Consider the following 18672-nt stretch of genomic DNA (forward strand, 5'->3'; position numbering starts at 1 on the left):
GCCACTCGCAAAGCACCCGACCGCCTCTGGCCAGGATCCGGGAGCTGGTGGTGGAGATGCCAGGGATCCAGGCCACTCGTGGACTTAGTCTCTAGTGCCCTCTCCATGTCCTTCACCACCCCCTCCTCCTTCCCAGCTCCAGCCCGGGCTTGGAAGGCGCCTGGGAAGGTATGAGCTCCTGTGGTGGGGATACTGTGCCCATCTAGGTCCCCAGAAGAGCTTCAGGAATTCCCGCCGCCCCGACGGCGCGGTCAGACTCCTGTGGAAGGGGAGGCAGCTGTTCTCCCAGGCGGCCGTGGGGGGCAGCAGAGGGGACGGCGACAGGTGCGGGAGCCCCTCCCGGGGTGGAAGTGGAAAGGCGGGCTCCGGGTCTGTTCCCAGGCTGGAAACCACCCCCGCCCCCCAACCAAATCCCCCGGAGAGACCCGGCCGGCGCCGGGTCTGGAGGAGGAAGCGGCCGGAGACAGTACAATTTCACGCGGCCTTGGGGCTCGGGTTCCTCGGCAGGGTAGATGAGTTATGGGGTTTCGATGGGTTTCCGGGGAAACTGAGGTGTACTGAGCGTGAGGCAAAAATATCCTCCCCCTCAAAAGCACAGAGAGAAACGTTCACATTCGGAGAGAAAAATCCCCCAAGTGACCCAACCGGCTAGGGTAGTTGAGTGATTTGGTTAATGGGCGAGGCCAACTTTCAGGGGGCCGGGCTTTGGCGTTCTCTCCCCACCCCCATTACCTTACCCCTTTGGAGTCATTTGGGGGCGTTTGGAATCTTGACCTCCTCTTAGTCCAGCTCCCAAAGAAAAATTCGGGTGAGACCCATCTTGGATCCGCTTGGCCCAGCTGCGGGGCACTGGGCGTGGGGCGTGCTGGCGGCGGGTGGAAGCTCCAGCAGTCCCCACGCCAGCCTCGCGCCCGCGGGGGCGCGGCCGTGACTCACCCCCTCCCTCTGCGCTCCCTCAGACACACACCCCTCCCCTGCCATCCCGCCCCGGACTCTGGCTCCAGCTCCGGTTGCAGTTTGCAACCTCGTCCGCCGCAGCTACCAGTTCGCTGGAGGCTCAGGTGGCTCCGCTTCGATGTCTTAGTTCAGGGGCCCCCGGGGCCGGATTCGGCTGGGCTCCGCTCACCCTCCGCTGGAGTCATGAGGGCGAACGGGGCTCTGCAGGTGCTGGGCTTCCTTCTCAGCCTGGCCCGGGGCTCCGAGGTGGGCAACTCACAGGCAGGTAAGCGGCGCGTGAACACAGGCAGGCTCGGACCTGGGATTCCGAACTGAGTGCGCGGAAACCTGGGGCGGCCGCAGGAGATGGGGTGGCGCGAGGCTGGGGATGCTGACCCCGAATCTGCTGGGATCACCTGGGCAGGGACCGTCTGGCTCGGGTTCTCGGCGTGGGCCCGGGGGTGGCGGGATTCCTGGACCACCCCCTCCAGCACCACCTCCTCCCTAGTGCATCGCCGACCCTGTAATTTGCCCTTTGCGATAGGACTGATGCCGAAAGAGTTCACACTTCTGGGGGGGCCCTGCAGGGAGGGGAGCTGGGACTTCCATTCTGTAAACGTAAGATGATTGGAGGTGGAGATCTTGGAGAAAGGGGGGTGTCTCAGTTTGCTCCCCAATCCCTTGCCCACCTTCACCCCTCTCCCATCCCCGGGTTTCAGCAACCTCCAATTTTGTTGTTTTGCCGACAGGGTGGAGCTATGGAAGGGTTGGAAGGGGTTGTTGTTCTCTAGTGTTGGAAAAACAAGAGAGGCACCTCCTCTTCCGTGAGTGAGCCTGCCCTGGGGAGGGCTGAGATTAACCAGTGAGCCAAGTCCAGGTGATACCAGGGTGAGAGGCCATGCAGCGTCTGATTGTCCTCTTTCCCTAAAAATCATAAAGCTGGCTGCTCCCAACATGACCAACCTTTCTTTGTCAAGATCCAGAGCAAATCAACTAAAATTTACTGAGCATCTACTATACCCAAAGTCCTGGACCTGGAGCTAAGCTGTAGCCTCAAGGATTTCCCGCCTTATTTCTCACTGTTTGTCTTTTCTCTTCCCAACGTGAGGGCTAACAGGGCTCCTCTCCCACCCTCTGAACTTCCTGTCCTTCCTGGGGAGTTCTTCCTAGACCCAGCTTCTCTCCCACCACCATTCTGTTTATTGTCTGTCTCTAGGAGTCTAGAGGAGTCAGATTGCTCTTCTATTCCTCCTCCCACTCCCATGCCATCTGAGTCCACCCCTTTGGGGTGTCTCTGGACACCTGAGGGGTGCTGATGTTCCTGGCATTGAAGGAATCCTGTTGATCTCCCCTCCCCCTAGATCTCAGCTCTGGGGTTTGGCACAGCCAGGGCCCCTTCCCCAGAGTGGGAGTGGGAGAAACACCTGTGCTTCCCCCACAGTTGCTGGGCCTAAATTTAGACCCTGGGATCTTGAGATGTGAACACTCCCAGCTGGTGGAGTTGGGGGGGGGAGGGAGGGCTGGGGACTAGAGTGGGAGGGACCTAGTAGTGGGACTCTATCATTGTCCCTTTCAGACCCATGGAATCTTCTACCAGGAACCCTGGCTACCTTCCCTGAGGGAGCCAGGGGGCAGGCTTGGTTGGGTCTCTTTACCCTTTATCTGGATCATGCAGCCTCTGGGCATCCGGCCCTGTCTCAGTCCTTCTATAGCCCCTTTGTCCTGACTGTGATGGGGGTGGGGGACGTTGGAGTGGAGGCCTGTGCTTGTGGAGGGGCTGCAGATTCTTGCTGTGACCCACCCCAGTACCCTACCCTAGGAGGGCCTGTGACACTGCCCCTCCCTGTGCCCCTGCTCTCTGAGTACAACAGGGATTGTTATAATTCCCCTCCCCCCCTTCTCCCAAGGTGCCTCTTCAGAGGTGTTCATACTCTCTTTCCGCTCAGGCCCTTTGCTCCCTGTTTATGTAGTATGGACTTTACCCTGTGGGTGGCAGGGAACTGGGACCTCTAACACTGTCGACTTCCAAGCACAGACTCAAAGTCTGCACAATGGGCAGGTGTGATGGATGGGGCCACCTGAAATTCTTCCTAATAAAGAAACCCAGGAACAGAACTAGTATAGATTTCTGGGCCAGCAGAGGAGCTATCTGTGTGTCTCACGAGTGTGTACACGTCCACACACACAGCCCACTTCCCTGTGCAGAAATCTTGGCTCCTCCCTTATCTGGAGAGAAGGGTTGGTGCCTTGACTTGGAAGAGGGGGTATCCTGCCAGGAAGGGGGTTGGGGTGGGGCTGTTTCAGAAATGACTAACCTTCCTAGTCTCTTTCATTTCAGCCCAAGGACCCTGGAGTCCCCAGGTTCCCCTGGGAGTTGCCTGTCTACTTACCCTTCTTTGTCTGCCCCCTTCCCTTTGTGGGGAATGATAGGGAATGGGAGCCCTTAAAGTGGTCAGACCAGGGGTGTATTTAGGAGGAGGGGTTGGGACCTCATCAGTCTTCCTTCATTCCCACTCCTGCCTCCCACTAAGCTGCCACCGCCTCAGGGAAGGGTGGTTGGAACAGGTGGTATCTTCCCCACACCCTCCCCACAGTCTGTCTCCGAGCCAGAGGAAAGAGATAGGGATAGGGCTTCAGGGTCAAGATTTCCTGTAGCCCCTACATCTTGTGTACTTACAAGGGGAAGCAAACCCCCAGACTGACATTCCTCATGGACCTCAATTCTAGGTTCTACCTAATGTGAGTGAGGATTGCCATGTTGGAGGCTTTTTAACGACTCTTCAGACAGTGAAACTGAGTGGAAGGCTTAGAATGGGGGGAGTTTGCTGCTCTTTTGCACCAGGCCTCTCTATATTTGCTGAAGAATACTCTAGGCTGGAAAGTGTGTTGGGATAGGGGAAGGGAGTGAGAAGGGAAGCCGGAGTGGGGTAGGCAACCAGCTCCTTATCTTCCAGCTTTAAAGACAAAGCTCACATTGACCCCATCACCACTACCAGAGCTCCCCCCTCTAGTGAGGTCACTTGTCTGTGCCCAAGGCTTGAGGGTAGAGGGGGGTGCTGCTGAGGACTGGATGTCTGGGGACAGGGTGGGGCAGCCCCCTCCTCCTAGATAGAATTGCCTCATTGTGGGCTGGACTGTGGCCCCAGGCACTGCCCCCTTCCCACCCTCAGTAGACACAATAGGGGCTGTGTGCTAGCCCCAAAGAGATATTTATTCCAGGACCTAGAGAGAGGCTGGCCGGGGGTAGAGAAGTAAGTGCCCTGGTTGGAGGGGGGAGGGGAAGAAGAGAGTAACCAAGCTGTGTCCTTTTCCAACTTCTTTCTAGGGAGGGGTAAAAACCTCACCTCTTCCTTGATTAACCCCCTAGTATCTGAAAAAGGCACAGAGGAGGTCCTGGTGGAAAAAGGAAACCTTTTCACCTTCCTATTTAGGAGGGTGGTGAGGGGATTCTGAGAAGAAAAAATTCAGGTTCTCATGCCAGTAGGCCTTCGTGTCTATTTCTAGGGTTGAGGGTTGGAGGCAGCTGCCTCCTTCTGATCCTATTGAATGTTACTGGAAAGGGGCAACTAACGGGGTGGTCTTGGGGGACGGGGCTGAAAACTGTGTTCAACCCTCTGCCACTCTTACTTCCACTTTGAACAGTGTGCTCTGGGACTCTGAATGGGCTGAGTGTGACGGGTGATTCTGAGAACCAATATCAGACGCTGTACAAGCTCTACGAGAGGTGTGAGGTGGTAATGGGGAACCTGGAGATCGTGCTCACAGGACACAATGCTGACCTCTCCTTCCTTCAGGTTAGAGTGCCCACCTTTCTCAACCTGTTCCCCTTTATACTCCTCAGAGACGCCTCCTTCCCTTCCTCAGGACTACACTCTGTGGAGGTCAGCCTTCCTAAGACTCCATAGTCCCTCAGACCCAGTGTGTTTGTGGGGACAGTGACTGGAATCTGGGACCTATGGTCTGGTCGCTATAACCTGGAATACACGGGCTGGCCGTGAGAAGGAGGAAGAGGCATGGTGGTGTTTCGCACCAGGGACTAACATAGAGGCATGAGGGCTGGGAAGCACTTGGGGAAATGGGTAAGGGACGAAGCAGGGACCTTCCTGGTATGAGGAGCTCTGAGAGGGTAAAGTTAAGAGACTAGAATTCCTTCATCATTTCGGCTGCCTATCTTCATTTGCAGAAGGGACAGAGTAGTGTGACACCAGCTCTCGATACTCCAAAATAGGAATTAGAAAGAATTGGAGAAGTTAGGGATTCCTTAATGCTTTAGGGAGGGGGAGGGGATTGAGACTTTTTGCCCTGTCATCCCTCTCACTGACACCGTGTGCTCCATCACAGTGGATCCGAGAAGTGACTGGCTATGTCCTCATTGCCATGAATGAGTTCTCTACACTGCCACTGCCCAACCTCCGAGTGGTGCGGGGGACCCAGGTCTACGATGGGAAGTTTGCCATCTTTGTCATGTTGAACTATAACACCAACTCCAGCCATGCTCTGCGCCAGCTCCGCTTCACTCAGCTCACTGGTCAGTTCCTGATGACTCCTGGTCTTGCCTGGCAGCCAACGTGCTGGCAGATGCCTCCTTGATGATGACTGCTCCCTCTTAAGTGCCCCTTTCAAGGTGCCCACCACTTTGACTCCTGTGACCTAAAGGTTCACTAGTCAAACAATAGAGGGCTTCAGTAGAGAGCTGGTGACCTCTGCTCCAGGGAGAGGGTCCTTTATCCTGATGGGGCTAGAGTTGGAGCTGGATCTGTTACCCATTCCTCTAACTTCAAAATACAGTGTATCTTGATGTGCCTCCTTCCATGGGAATGAGAATCCTACTTCCTCCCCCTCACAACTGCCCATAAGCTGAAAGAATATAGGGGTTAAATACCACCTGGCCACCTACTTCTTGTCCCAGTCAGTTGAAAAACACACAGGTAGGGCGGGGTTAGGGGGGTGTTGAGTCAGGAATCTTCTCTCTTCCTTTCCTTTCCCCTCCCCCACTGGCTAAACCGGATCTGGACAGGTGTCTGAGGAGGCAGGAATTTCTTTCTACCTGGCTCCTCCTCTGTCTTTCAAGGCGAGCCTTCGCTGCAGTTTGCATTTAATTGGACATCCGTCTGCCCCATGTCCCCTGCTTCTGAGTCTGTGGTGGGGGGCTTTTGGACTGGTGGGGAGGTTATGGGAAAGGAGGCCTGCTGTCTAGCGCTTAACCTTGTCACTTCTCTTTCCCACCTCAGAGATTCTGTCAGGGGGCGTTTATATTGAGAAGAATGATAAACTTTGTCACATGGAAACAATTGACTGGAGGGACATCGTGAGGGACCGAGTTGCCGAGATAGTGGTGAAGGACAATGGCAGGAGCTGTAAGTGGCCATGATCAAGACTGTTTCCCCGCCCCCACCAAACCAGAGTGACTTTCCTGTCATCCTTATATCCCTAATCTGAACCCATCTCTCCACTGAACAAACACCTCAGGCCCTAGACCCCAGGAGCCTGCCAGGAGGGAGCAGGTCAGTCTCCTGGAAGCCAAACCACAGAAGCAGTATGTCAAGAAAAAGGGCCAAAGACTGTGTACTAAGTGGGGAAGCCAGGTCTTTGGACCCCACCTCCATTTCTCTTTCCACTATAACAACCTCCCTTCTTCTTAGAACCTACCTACCCCTGACCGCAATCTGCTGCCTGTCCACTCAACACACACATAATCCTACTGGGTTCAGCTTGCCAAGGAGGAACCAAGTTCCTGGGTTGGGCCTGGGGCTGAGCTTGGCATTTGCCCCATACCTTCCCCTTTAGCTGCCTTGTGGGTGGTGTGGAGGTGTGGCTCCACCCTTAGTTGACAGGTTCACTTGAGCCCAGCCCTGCTCTGCAAGGGCGAGGAGGGGCACTGCCCTGGCTCTTTGCTTCCTAGGACTTGGGTGGCTGTGCTGACATCATACCCTGTTGATTCAAGCAAGCCTTTCTTAGCCCTGATGGCCTCTTGTGTTGCTTTCCTTCCTAACCAGGCCCTCCCTGTCACGAGGTGTGCAAGGGGCGATGCTGGGGTCCTGGACCAGAAGACTGCCAGACATGTGAGTTTACTTCCCTCTAAAAACTTCAAACTCGTGCATGTTTATATCCCTGCTTACCTCAGCCTGTGTCACCACTGGGGGTAGGGATGAGCCTGGAGGACAAGAGGGTGAGCAGTGGCCTCAGAATGCAGTCCTGAGAACTCTGACAGCTGTGTTTTCTCTCCTTCCACAGTGACCAAGACTATCTGTGCCCCTCAGTGTAATGGTCACTGCTTTGGGCCCAACCCCAACCAGTGCTGCCATGATGAGTGTGCAGGGGGCTGTTCAGGCCCGCAGAACACAGACTGCTTTGTACGTACTATTAGCACCATTTGCCTGGGTTCTGCAATGAGGACGTGGGCTTTGGGGAGGAAGTAGTTTTATGAGTCTCTTATGTTCCTAGGCCTGCCGACTCTTCAATGACAGTGGAGCCTGTGTACGCCAGTGTCCACAGCCTCTTGTCTACAACAAGCTAACTTTCCAGCTGGAACCCAATCCTCACACCAAGTATCAGTATGGAGGAGTTTGTGTAGCCAGCTGTCCCCGTAAGTGTCTGAAAGGAAGCAACAATGGTAGTGGAACCAGGATTTTAGACAAAATTTTAGATAGAAGGGATCAAGTTGGGTGGTAAGTAGGAGCCGTAGAGAGCAAATGGTCAACCATCCCCAGTGAGTGACCCCTATGCCCTGTCCCCCCATGTACTTCCCTATGACCTCCAATATTACTCTAGTTCTGCTTCTTAGAACAACAAAGAGCAAAGGGCTTCCTAACCCATGGGACAGCACTTAAGGAACCTCAGGTGCAGAGGACGGAGCAAAGTTCACTTGGTAGTTGGCAGTGTTTCTCCCTCATCTCTAAGGATACCTGCTCTCCTCTTTTCCTAGATAACTTTGTGGTGGATCAAACGTCTTGTGTCAGGGCCTGTCCTCCTGACAAGATGGAAGTAGATAAAAATGGACTCAAGATATGTGAACCTTGTGGGGGGCTATGCCCCAAAGGTATGTAGGAGATGGTAAGGAGTTGAAGAGAAGAGAGATCCTTTCTCTCAGATGACTCAACCCCTCCGAACCCCCATTGAGCCTCTTTTTTGTTTGCAGCCTGTGAGGGAACAGGCTCTGGGAGCCGCTTCCAGACTGTGGACTCTAGCAACATTGACGGTTTTGTGAACTGCACCAAGATCCTGGGCAACCTGGACTTTCTCATCACTGGCCTCAATGGGTTAGAGGTTCTGCTTTCCCTCCCTGATCCCCCACCCCATCCATTTCCTCACGGTTCATTGTATTCATTCAACCCTTCATATGTGAAGCTGATTAAGAACCCAAATCGTACAATCTTAGAGGTCCCAGAGGACTTGGCAGTGCTTCACTCAACCTCCCACCCAGGGCTAGAGTCCTCTCATAGACAATGCTAAGCGATATCGTATCATCTAGCTGAATGACAAAGGACAGGAACACTGTGGCCTCCTCCTTCAAGTTTTCTACAAGTTCTTCCTTAAATTCAGATAAAAATCTGCCAGTTATTTCCCTGAGTTCTATTCCTTAGAGCAGAGCCACAAAGAAAGAGCAAAGGGACTTTCTAATGCATAGAACAGCGCTTAAAGTGTGTGTGTGTGTGTGTGTGTGTGTGTGTGTAACATTAGGGCAACCTGTTTTGACAGAATTTTAGATCTACGCTAAAGTCGCAAAAGTGGTATAAAGATTTCCCATACACTTTTTTAAAAAAAATATTCTTATTGGGGAACAGGGTGTTTCTCCAGGACCCATCAGCTCCAAGTCGTTGTCCTTCAATCTAGCTGTGGAGGGCGCAGCTCAGCTCCAGGTCCAGTCACTGTTTTCAATCTTTAGTTGCAGTGGGCACAGCCCACCATCCCATGCGGGAATTGAACTGACAACCTTGTTGTTGAGAGCTCGTGCTCTAACCAACTGAGCCATCCGGCCGCCCCTCTCATACATTCTTTACTTAGATCCCCCAAACGTTAACATTATTCTATATGCTTTATATTTCTCTCTCTTTCTCTCTCTCTATACACACACACACACACACACACACACACACACACACACACAATAAGAGGCTCTTATTTTTCTGAACCACTTGAGGGTAAATTTCCAAACATAGTATTCCCTTACCTGTTATATTTCAGTGTGTTTTCCTTTAAACCAAGAACATTTTTAAATATAACCACAGTATAATTGTTTGAATCAGGAAATTAGCATTGGTACGTAATGTTATGTAATCTACAGACCTTATTCAGATTTCACTAATAGTCTTATTGTCCTAAATCACACATTGTATTTCAGTTGTTACATATCTTCAGGCTCCTTTAATCTATAACAGTTCATGAGGTTGGCATTATTGATGGGTACAGGTCAGGTAATTGTTAGAATGTTCCTCAGTTTGGGTATGCATGGTGTTTCCTCATACTACTTAGATTCAAGTTATGCATTTTTGTTAGGACTGCTACAGATGTATCCTCAGTGCATCATATCAAAGAGTCATATGATATTGATTTGTCCTATCACTGGTGATGATATCTCTGGTCACTTGGTTAAGGTGGTGTCTTGCCAGGTTTTTCTACTGTAAAGTTAATATTTTCCCCTTTGGAATTAATTAATTAGCATCTTATGGGGAGATTTTTGCCGGAATTAATTTTTATAATAAGAGTTGCCAGGTGATGCTTTTCTAATTCCATTATTCCTTCTGCATTTATTTATTGGTAATCTAGTGTTAGGAAGAGTTTTCCCTTCCTATCTATCTATCAATTTACTCTGTGTGGATACTTGTTTTATTCAACAATTTGTGCTATTTTACAATCATTATTTTGGTGTTCAGTTGTCGCTGATCTGGCGTGGCTCCTGCGTTCAAGCTGGCGCCTGTGTTCTTTGGGCTTATACACTTCACTCTTTGAGCACTTCCTTACTTTTTTACAGAAGATGCTGTAGGCTTATGTTATATTTTTCCTGCCCCAGTCATTTCTCTAAGGAGCTTTTCTTCCTTTTAGTAGAGAATGATATTTAGAAACTAAGTTCTGAGGCTAGGCATGCTCATTGCTACTGGGTTATACCACTGCCTTGTTGACTGGTTTTTACTGTTCTCTCCAGAGACCCCTGGCACAAGATCCCTGCCCTGGACCCTGAGAAGCTCAATGTCTTCCGGACAGTACGGGAGATCACAGGTGAGTGGGAGGAGAAGCTGCCCTTTCTGAAAAGACTAGGTCAACCACTGACACAAATTGCGATATAACCACTTGAGAAAATCAGGTCTCAAGCAACAGAGGCGGGAACAGGAGAACCTGAGAAAGAGGAAGGGGAGAAGGAAGACTCCCTGTTCATATACCTCTTCAACTCCTCAGGTTACCTGAACATCCAGTCCTGGCCTCCCCACATGCACAACTTCAGTGTCTTTTCCAACCTGACAACCATCGGGGGCAGAAGCCTTTATAAGTGAGTAAGAGGTATAGAGGTGATAGCATCTCTGGGTAATGAACCCTGTTTCTTAGGCATCCTTGAGCAAAATACAAAGCATTCTCATAAAGTAGACCCAAAGGGCTTGAGAGTTTGATGGGGAAAAAGCAAAGGGAAGGGGAGTCCCTTTCAGTGCATCTGACTAGCCCAGAACACATTGTTGAATGAAAATGAATCCACTGCACAATTTTCCCTTCATGGTCTCCCCTCTCATCCCATCTCCTTGTCCTCAGCCGGGGCTTCTCATTGTTGATCATGAAGAACTTGAATATAACATCTTTGGGCCTCCGATCCTTGAAGGAAATCAGTGCCGGGCGTATTTACATAAGTGCCAATCGGCAGCTCTGCTACCATCATTCTCTGAACTGGACCAGGCTGCTCCGAGGGCCTTCGGAAGAGAGACTAGACATCAAGCATAACCGGCCCCGCAGAGACTGTGGTGAGGGAAAGGGCCCACTGGGTGGAGGGAAGAGGGGGAAGAGGGAATCAGAGAGGAAAGGGGTGTAAGGGCTGTTCTGCCCTGGAAGTGGGAGTAGGGATGGGGGATGAAGCCAAGGAGAGGGGGTGGTAGGCTGGAAACAGTAACGAGGAAGTGTTCAGGAGACGGCTTGTTAGGAGACCGCAGACTCCTCCTGACGCACTTTTTCCTTTCCAGTGGCAGAGGGCAAAGTGTGTGACCCGCTGTGCTCCTCCGGGGGATGCTGGGGCCCAGGTCCTGGTCAGTGCCTATCCTGTCGAAACTACAGCCGAGGAGGCGTCTGTGTAACCCACTGCAACTTTCTGAATGGGTACAGTGAGGGGAGATGGAGTCAAGAAGGGGTGGAAGGGTGGGGTCCTGGGATGGAGCTGTTCAGGTGGTACCTGAAAGCCTTCAGACAACTTTCTGCATATGCTTTGATGGGAATGAGGGAGGAGATCCTGTGTTTGGGGGATCAGGGCATAAAGGTCAGGACTTGGAAATGACTGTCCCTCTTTAACCCCCACTGCAGGGAGCCTCGTGAGTTTGCCCATGAGGCTGAATGCTTCTCCTGCCACCCGGAATGCCAACCCATGGAGGGCACTGCCACATGCAATGGCTCGGTACAGTAGCAGCACCAGGATCTCTAAGGGAGAGAGGGCAGAGGCAACACTGGAGGATCTAGGGAATGATGTGGCCAAATCTTAAGGCCAGCACAGGGAGGCCAGATAATGCTAGAGTTTGTGGATGGAGGATCCTGAATGGCTGGGTTTGTCCTTGCTGGAAGGTATGGAATTAACCTTGGGACTCCATTCTTCCTGACCTTTTGTTTCCCACCCAGGGCTCTGATGCTTGTGCCCAGTGTGCCCATTTTCGAGATGGGCCCCACTGTGTGAGCAGCTGCCCCTACGGAGTCTTGGGTGCCAAAGGCCCCATCTACAAGTTCCCAGACGTTCAGAATGAATGTCGGCCCTGCCATGAGAACTGCACCCAGGGGTCAGTGACGGGATGTTAAGAAGAGCGGATGGGACCAAGGGAAGGGGGAGGAGCATAGAACTAGGAGGAAAAAAAGAGGGTGAGGGAAGCAGAAAGAAGAAAGAACTGTGATTTAAGAATCGCTCCTGGCTGTGTAGTGAAGGGTTGGAGAAAGGGATACTCAGTAACAGCACAAAATTACATCACAATTCTGGGAACCTGGAATAAGCTCAATTTAGGGGAGTTTCATTCAAGGGAGGTGGGGTGGCCTCTTAGCTCAGTTGGTTAGAGTGTGGTGCCAATAACACCAAGGTTGCCAGTTCAATCCCTGCGTGGGCCTCTGTGATTTGCACCCTCCTTAAAAAAATAAAAAAGCAAAACTCATTCAACGAAGGGACTCGGGAAGAGTTGGTAAGCTAAAGATGGAGGCCATATATTGGGACATGCTTGGGCTCCAGGATAGGACACCATGGTAGGATCTGAAACAATGTTATAGCTGTTGGAATTGAGTCTCCCATGGGAGCCTGCCAAGCTCCCATTTAAGGAGGTGACTTTCTTCTCTAGGTGTAAGGGACCAGACCTGCAAGACTGCTTAGGCCAAACACGTGCCCTGATCAGGTATGATGGGCTTGGAGACTTAGGAAGCTGGGCGTGTTTGGGAGAGGAGCTAAGGAAAGGGCGGTTATCTCCTGAGAAGAGTGGAGTACTGATTCTGGCCTTCCATGATACAGTTCAATATCACTGGACTCAGGGCACAAGAATCCAGATTTCTGGCCTTCCTAAAATTAACTTGCAGTAGCCTCAGGATCCAGATTTAGGTTAACCCCTTCAGTGCTCAAAGGTATATGTATATGTGAATGTTAATCTCTTGCCCCAGATCTGCACCATACCTTTAGTGCAGGTATAGATGACATTTGTAAGGGAGGTGTGGACCCGCGATAATGCTGGGCTTCTCTATCCCACAGCAACATCCATCTGGCTATGGCTTTAGCAGTGGTAGTCGGACTGGTAGTGATTTTCATGATCCTGGGCAGCACTATTCTCTATTGGCGTGGGCGTCGGATTCAGAATAAGAGGGCTATGAGGCGCTACTTGGAAAGGGGTGAGGTGAGTGTCTAGCTTACTCTTGAAAGGTACCCTATACCATCACTCTTTAAGATCCGACTCCTTCCCCAGAGATCTGACCCCTTTCTTCAAGGAGAGGTAGTATGATCCACTAGCGCTCTTGCCAGAGAAATGGGAGATGTGCATTCTCCATTAATTTGACACATGGCTTTGAAGAAGTTACTTTCCTTCTCTGTGCCGTAGTTTATGCATTCATACAGGATGGCTGTAAGGGTGAAAGGGGGTGATGAGTGTGGAAAGTACTTTGAAAAATACAGAGCATTGTATGAAAGTACTCATGGTGATAATATTACCACCTCTCCATCCTTTCCCCCATCAAAGGAAAATCTCAACCCTCTTGATTTCTGATCTCATGAGCACAAACAACTTCCTCCATCCTTGGGGTCCTTTATTCCCCAATATAACTATAATGCTTTATAAGACTAAAGATAATTCCTCTTCCTGCTCTTGGTATCCACCTATGGGAAGGGAGATGGAGGGGGACATGGGAGTGGGCTTTCCTGAGTATCTCCTTCCCATCTGTTCCTCAGAGCTTAGAGCCTCTGGATCCCAGTGAGAAGGCTAACAAAGTCTTGGCCAGAATCTTCAAGGAGACAGAGCTGAGGAGGCTTAAAGTGCTTGGCTCAGGCGTCTTTGGAACTGTGCACAAAGTGAGTGGCCCACAGGAAGTCTGGGGAGGTAGGGAAAGGATCTAGGGCAGTGGGGAGAAAGATTTAGAGAAAGGACTAGCCTCGGATGAATGACCTTAGGCTGACTGTTGCTTAAAACTTTCCAGGGAGTGTGGATTCCTGAGGGTGAATCAATAAAGATCCCAGTCTGTATTAAAGTCATTGAGGACAAGAGTGGACGGCAAAGTTTTCAAGCTGTGACGGATGTAAGTGAAGGAAGGGTATTCTGTATGCCACTAGGAGAGAGGTCAGTGTTACACATGATTATGCAGAAGCATGGTCCTGTGTTAGCAGATACTATGTTAGCTATGTTGAGGTACTTGAATGTTGGGCGATCTGGTTATATGTGAACCTGTTTGGTCCTTGGACAACCCCTCTTGTGTCTCTTAGCATATGCTGGCCATTGGCAGCCTCGACCATGCCCACATTGTACGGCTGCTAGGACTGTGTCCAGGGTCATCTCTACAGCTTGTCACTCAATACTTGCCTCTGGGTTCCCTGCTGGATCATGTGAGACAACACCGGGGGGCACTGGGGCCACAGCTGCTGCTCAACTGGGGAGTACAAATTGCCAAGGTGAGAGGAGCCTGGAGGAGTTCTATGATGGAACCGCCCGGCTGGGGGCCAGCAGGGAGGGGTCAGAAGGTTGAAGTTCTGAGTGGTACCTTTAGGGTTTGGAGTGGTTTCAAGGACTGATTCCCGCAACCTTGAGACTACTTCTCTCCCCTATAGGGCATGTACTACCTTGAGGAGCATGGTATGGTGCATAGAAACCTCGCTGCCCGAAATGTGCTGCTCAAGTCAGCCAGTCAGGTTCAGGTGGCAGATTTTGGGGTGGCTGATCTGCTGCCCCCTGATGATAAACAGTTACTACACAGTGAGGCTAAGGTAAGGTGATACAAAGGGCTGGTAGGGAGGTGGGGGTGGAGTGAAGCATGGGGATGGGAGTCTCTTTCAGAGGCAAGCAAATGCAGCATGGTAAGTTCAAGGAGATGCCAGAAATACAAGCTCAGAGGGCAACAAAAAAGAACGTAGAAAATTTGGGGTTTAGAAATGCTAAGAAAAGTTGTGGAAATAACTGGTGACACCTTTGTCTTTAATTCTCCAGACTCCAATTAAGTGGATGGCCCTGGAGAGCATCCACTTTGGGAAATACACACACCAGAGTGACGTCTGGAGCTATGGTTAGTCCATCTGAATGCCCTTTATACCATCACTGGCCTTTGGAATTACTTTTGGAGACCCCTTTTTAGAATTTCCAAGGCCTTCAGATCCTTGTGTCAGAACAAGTTCTGCCTTCCCTTCATCTTCATGCCCATTTCTACTATTTTGCCATCAACTAGTCATGTCTTCCTGTTCCAGGTGTGACAGTTTGGGAGCTGATGACATTTGGGGCAGAGCCCTATGCAGGGCTGCGATTGGCTGAAGTACCAGACCTGCTGGAGAAGGGGGAGCGGTTGGCACAGCCCCAGATCTGTACCATTGATGTCTACATGGTCATGGTCAAGTGTGAGTTACCTGCTGATGCCAGCCATATTGTGACTTCCCTCCCTATGCCACTCCCCTCTTAATGGTTCTACTTTCTACATCTTACCTCCAGGTTGGATGATTGATGAGAACATTCGCCCAACCTTTAAAGAACTAGCCAATGAGTTCACCAGGATGGCCCGAGACCCACCACGGTATCTGGTCATAAAGGTGAGTAGGGACTACGAGGTGTCAAGGATATTTAGAGCAAAGGGGACTTGGCGGGAACCAGGATCTATCTTAACAATCACCTGTCCCTGCAGAGAGAGAGTGGACCTGGAATTCCTCTTGGGGCGGAGCCACCTGCTCTGACAAACAAGGAACTGGAAGAAGTAGAGCTGGAGCCAGAACTAGACCTTGACCTGGACTTGGAGGCAGAGGAGGACAACCTGGTGACAACACTAGGCTCCGTCCTCAGCTTGCCAGTTGGAACACTTACTCGGCCACGTGGGGTAAGATACTTTCAAGTTACCCAAGACTTTGTACACCCTGAGCGTTCTGCACACCTGCACTCTCGTGAACTCCACAGATGCCCAGATTAACTACTCAAAGGCCCTGTGCTAAGATTTTCCCCTTTGTCTAAACCTCTTTCTTACATTTTTCATCCTAGAGCCAGAACCTTTTAAGTCCATCATCTGGATATATGCCTATGAACCAAAGTAATCTTGGGGAGGCCTGTCAGGTAAGGCCTGCCTTTTTAAGGAGCTGCTGGGAGGCTGGGTGACAGAATGTTTTAGGATCAACGGGTAGGAGATTTTAGAAACTTTTGAGGTTTAATCAGTGTCCTACAAAAAAGGAGGCATTGAGGGGGATAGGATGGTTCAGTAGGTTAGAGCGCGAGCTCTTAACAACAAGTTTGCCGGTTCAATGCCCTCATGGGATGGTGGGCTGCTCCCCCTGCAACTAAGATTGAAAACAGCGACTGGACTTGGAGCTGAGCTGCTAGATTGAAGGACAACGACTTGGAGCTTGATGGATGGGCCCTAGAGAAACACACTGTTCCCCAGTATTCACCACCCCCCGCAAAAAAAAGGCTTAAAAAAAAAGGCATTGAACAACCTAATCTCTTTTCTTAGTCTCTGTGTAAATCTCCGTTATTTTCCTTCTTAGGAGTCTGCAATTTCTACGGGTGGTGAACGGTGCTCCCGTCCAGCCTCTCTGCACCCAATGCCACGGGGACGCCTGGTATCAGAGTCATCGGAGGGCCATGTGACAGGCTCTGAGACTGAGCTCCAGGAGAAGGTGTCAATGTGTAGAAGCCGGAGCCGCAGCCCACGGCCACGTGGAGACAGTGCCTACCATTCCCAGCGCCATAGCTTGCTTCCTCCTGTCACCTCACTCTCCCCACCAGGGTTAGAGGAAGAGGATGTCAATGGTTATGTCATGCCAGATGCACACCTCAAAGGTACCTGACGCCCCCTACTCCCCACTGCCTATTATGGTGAAGTTTCCCACATAGCTAGCCTCTCTTCTCAACCCCTAGGTACTCCGTCTTCCCGGGAAGGCACCCTTTCTTCTGTGGGTCTCAATTCTGTCCTGGGTACTGAAGAAGAAGATGAAGATGAGGAGTATGAATACATGAACCGGAGGAGAAGGCACAGTCCACCTCGTCCCCCCAGGCCAAGCTCCCTCGAAGAGCTTGGTTATGAGTACATGGATGTGGGGTCAGATCTCAGTGCTTCCCTGGGCAGCACACAGAGTTGCCCGCTCCACCCTGTGCCCATCATGCCCACTGCTGGCACAAGTCCAGACGAGGACTATGAATATATGAATAGGCGACGTGGTGGAGGAGGTCCTGGGGGAGACGACTATGCAGCCATGGGCGCATGCCCCGCAGCTGAGCAAGGTTATGAAGAGATGAGAGCTTTCCAGGGGTCTGGACACCATGCCCCCCATGTCCATTATGCCCGCCTCAAAACTCTACGTAGTTTAGAAGCCACAGACTCAGCCTTTGACAACCCTGATTACTGGCATAGCAGGCTTTTCCCCAAGGCTAATGCCCAGAGAACATAACCCTTGCTCCCCGAGGTACTCAGGGAGCATTTGATGGCAGCTCACGCCTCTAGAGGGTACCCCTCTTCTCCGTAGTCCCTGTCCCTCACAGGTCTCAGTCCCATTTCCTCCCTAGTCCTAGACAATTCCATTCAATTTCTGGAGGCTTTTAAATACTGACACAAAATTCTTGTGGTATGTAGCCAACTGTGCACTTTCTTCTCTTTGCCATTTCCTGGAAAGGAGAAGGTTTTCCCTACTTTGTGTTCTTTCCCAATCCCTTTCCTCTGCTTTCTCAGGGGAACTCCCTGGAGATATGAAGGATTATTCCCTTATCATATCCCATATCCATACAATTACTCCCATATCATGTTCCGTTCTCTCAGACTCTTAATTGTGGAGACTGGGCTTCACAGTGTGCCTTTGTTTCTCATCAGACTCCTAAGAAAGAGAAAAGGGGCAAAACCTGGCAGGGGGAAAGTAAAATTTTGGTATAAGACTCTTAACCCCCTAGAAAGAATGGGAAGGTTAAAATCTTGTGAAGAAAAAGCAGATATTAATGATTACTATTAATTGAGCCTTTACTTTGTGCCAGGCATCTTGCTAAACTTTACCTACATTATCTCACTTAATCCTTACACCAGTTCTGTGAGCTAGGTATTATCCCATTTTACAAATAAGGAAACTGAGCCTTAAAGAGATAAAGTAAATTAAGTGGCAGGTCCAGGATTCAAAATCTTGCAATCCATGTGCTCTTACTGTAAGGTATCAAGGAAAACTGATACAAGTCAGAGCCCTTGTAAGGGGCATTTGCGTCTTCTTATTTTTGCACTGAATCAAGTCTAACTCCAACAACCACAGCCTCCTAAACCCAGACTTCTCATCTCAGGAAACGGGGTGGGGTAGTCAGAAGGAAAAATAAGCAGACATCTTTGTAAACCATAACCTTTGTGTGCTGTAAATGATCTTACCCAAAAGACAGATCCACAAGGGTCCTAGGAGCCACTTGTAGGAGCTATTCTCACCCAGTAATGGGAAGCTTCCAGTTGGAATAGAAAGAGGACCTCTCTTCAGACCTCTGTCCCATTGGATGGGAAACTGGGGGTATCTGTTATATCACTGAAGTTTTTTGTTTTGTTTTTATACGTGTCTAAATAAAAATGCCAAAGTTTTTCAGCTTTCTGTCTGTTAAATGAAGAAAACCTTTAGAGTGTTAGACCACCCCTTTTCTCTATTCCTCAGCAAACAATAGCTACTTTCCCCCCACTGCTTTCTCTATTTTCCCATGCAGCTTTCTCCAGCCCTCCACTTTCCTTGTATTCCCTTAAGAGAAGCATAGCGCACAGTTCTTTTCATTGAAGGGTTTTACTAGGAATCTACAAGGCGACCAACCAGGAATAACAAAAAAAGTTTGGGAAAGTTTGAAAAAGCCCTATAGATGTGCTCCCTCAAGAGGTGGAACATTGAAACTCCCAGGTTTCAGAACT

At 50.5% G+C, this 18672-nt stretch overlaps 1 protein-coding gene across 1 annotated transcript; it reads left to right on the forward strand.

The window, feature by feature from the left end:
• Positions 1 to 1027: 1027 nt before the first annotated feature.
• ERBB3 (erb-b2 receptor tyrosine kinase 3) lies at positions 1028 to 18357 on the forward strand. The gene is made up of 28 exons (XM_081060511.1): positions 1028 to 1222; positions 4579 to 4730; positions 5278 to 5464; positions 6168 to 6293; positions 6933 to 6998; positions 7171 to 7289; positions 7381 to 7522; positions 7862 to 7975; positions 8075 to 8195; positions 10079 to 10152; positions 10330 to 10420; positions 10675 to 10880; positions 11097 to 11229; positions 11431 to 11521; positions 11740 to 11894; positions 12438 to 12491; positions 12839 to 12980; positions 13529 to 13648; positions 13774 to 13872; positions 14057 to 14242; positions 14399 to 14554; positions 14775 to 14850; positions 15029 to 15175; positions 15267 to 15364; positions 15457 to 15645; positions 15804 to 15875; positions 16304 to 16598; positions 16677 to 18357. The coding sequence occupies exons 1-28, from the start codon at positions 1141 to 1143 to the stop codon at positions 17204 to 17206; spliced, it is 4023 nt and encodes a 1340-aa protein (XP_080916637.1). The 5' UTR covers positions 1028 to 1140; the 3' UTR covers positions 17207 to 18357.
• The last annotated feature ends 315 nt before the right edge of the window (positions 18358 to 18672 follow it).

The sequence above is a fragment of the Rhinolophus hipposideros genome (genome assembly GCF_964194185.1).
Source record: "Rhinolophus hipposideros genome assembly, chromosome: 9".
In the NCBI taxonomy this organism is placed as follows: Eukaryota; Metazoa; Chordata; class Mammalia; order Chiroptera; family Rhinolophidae; genus Rhinolophus; species Rhinolophus hipposideros.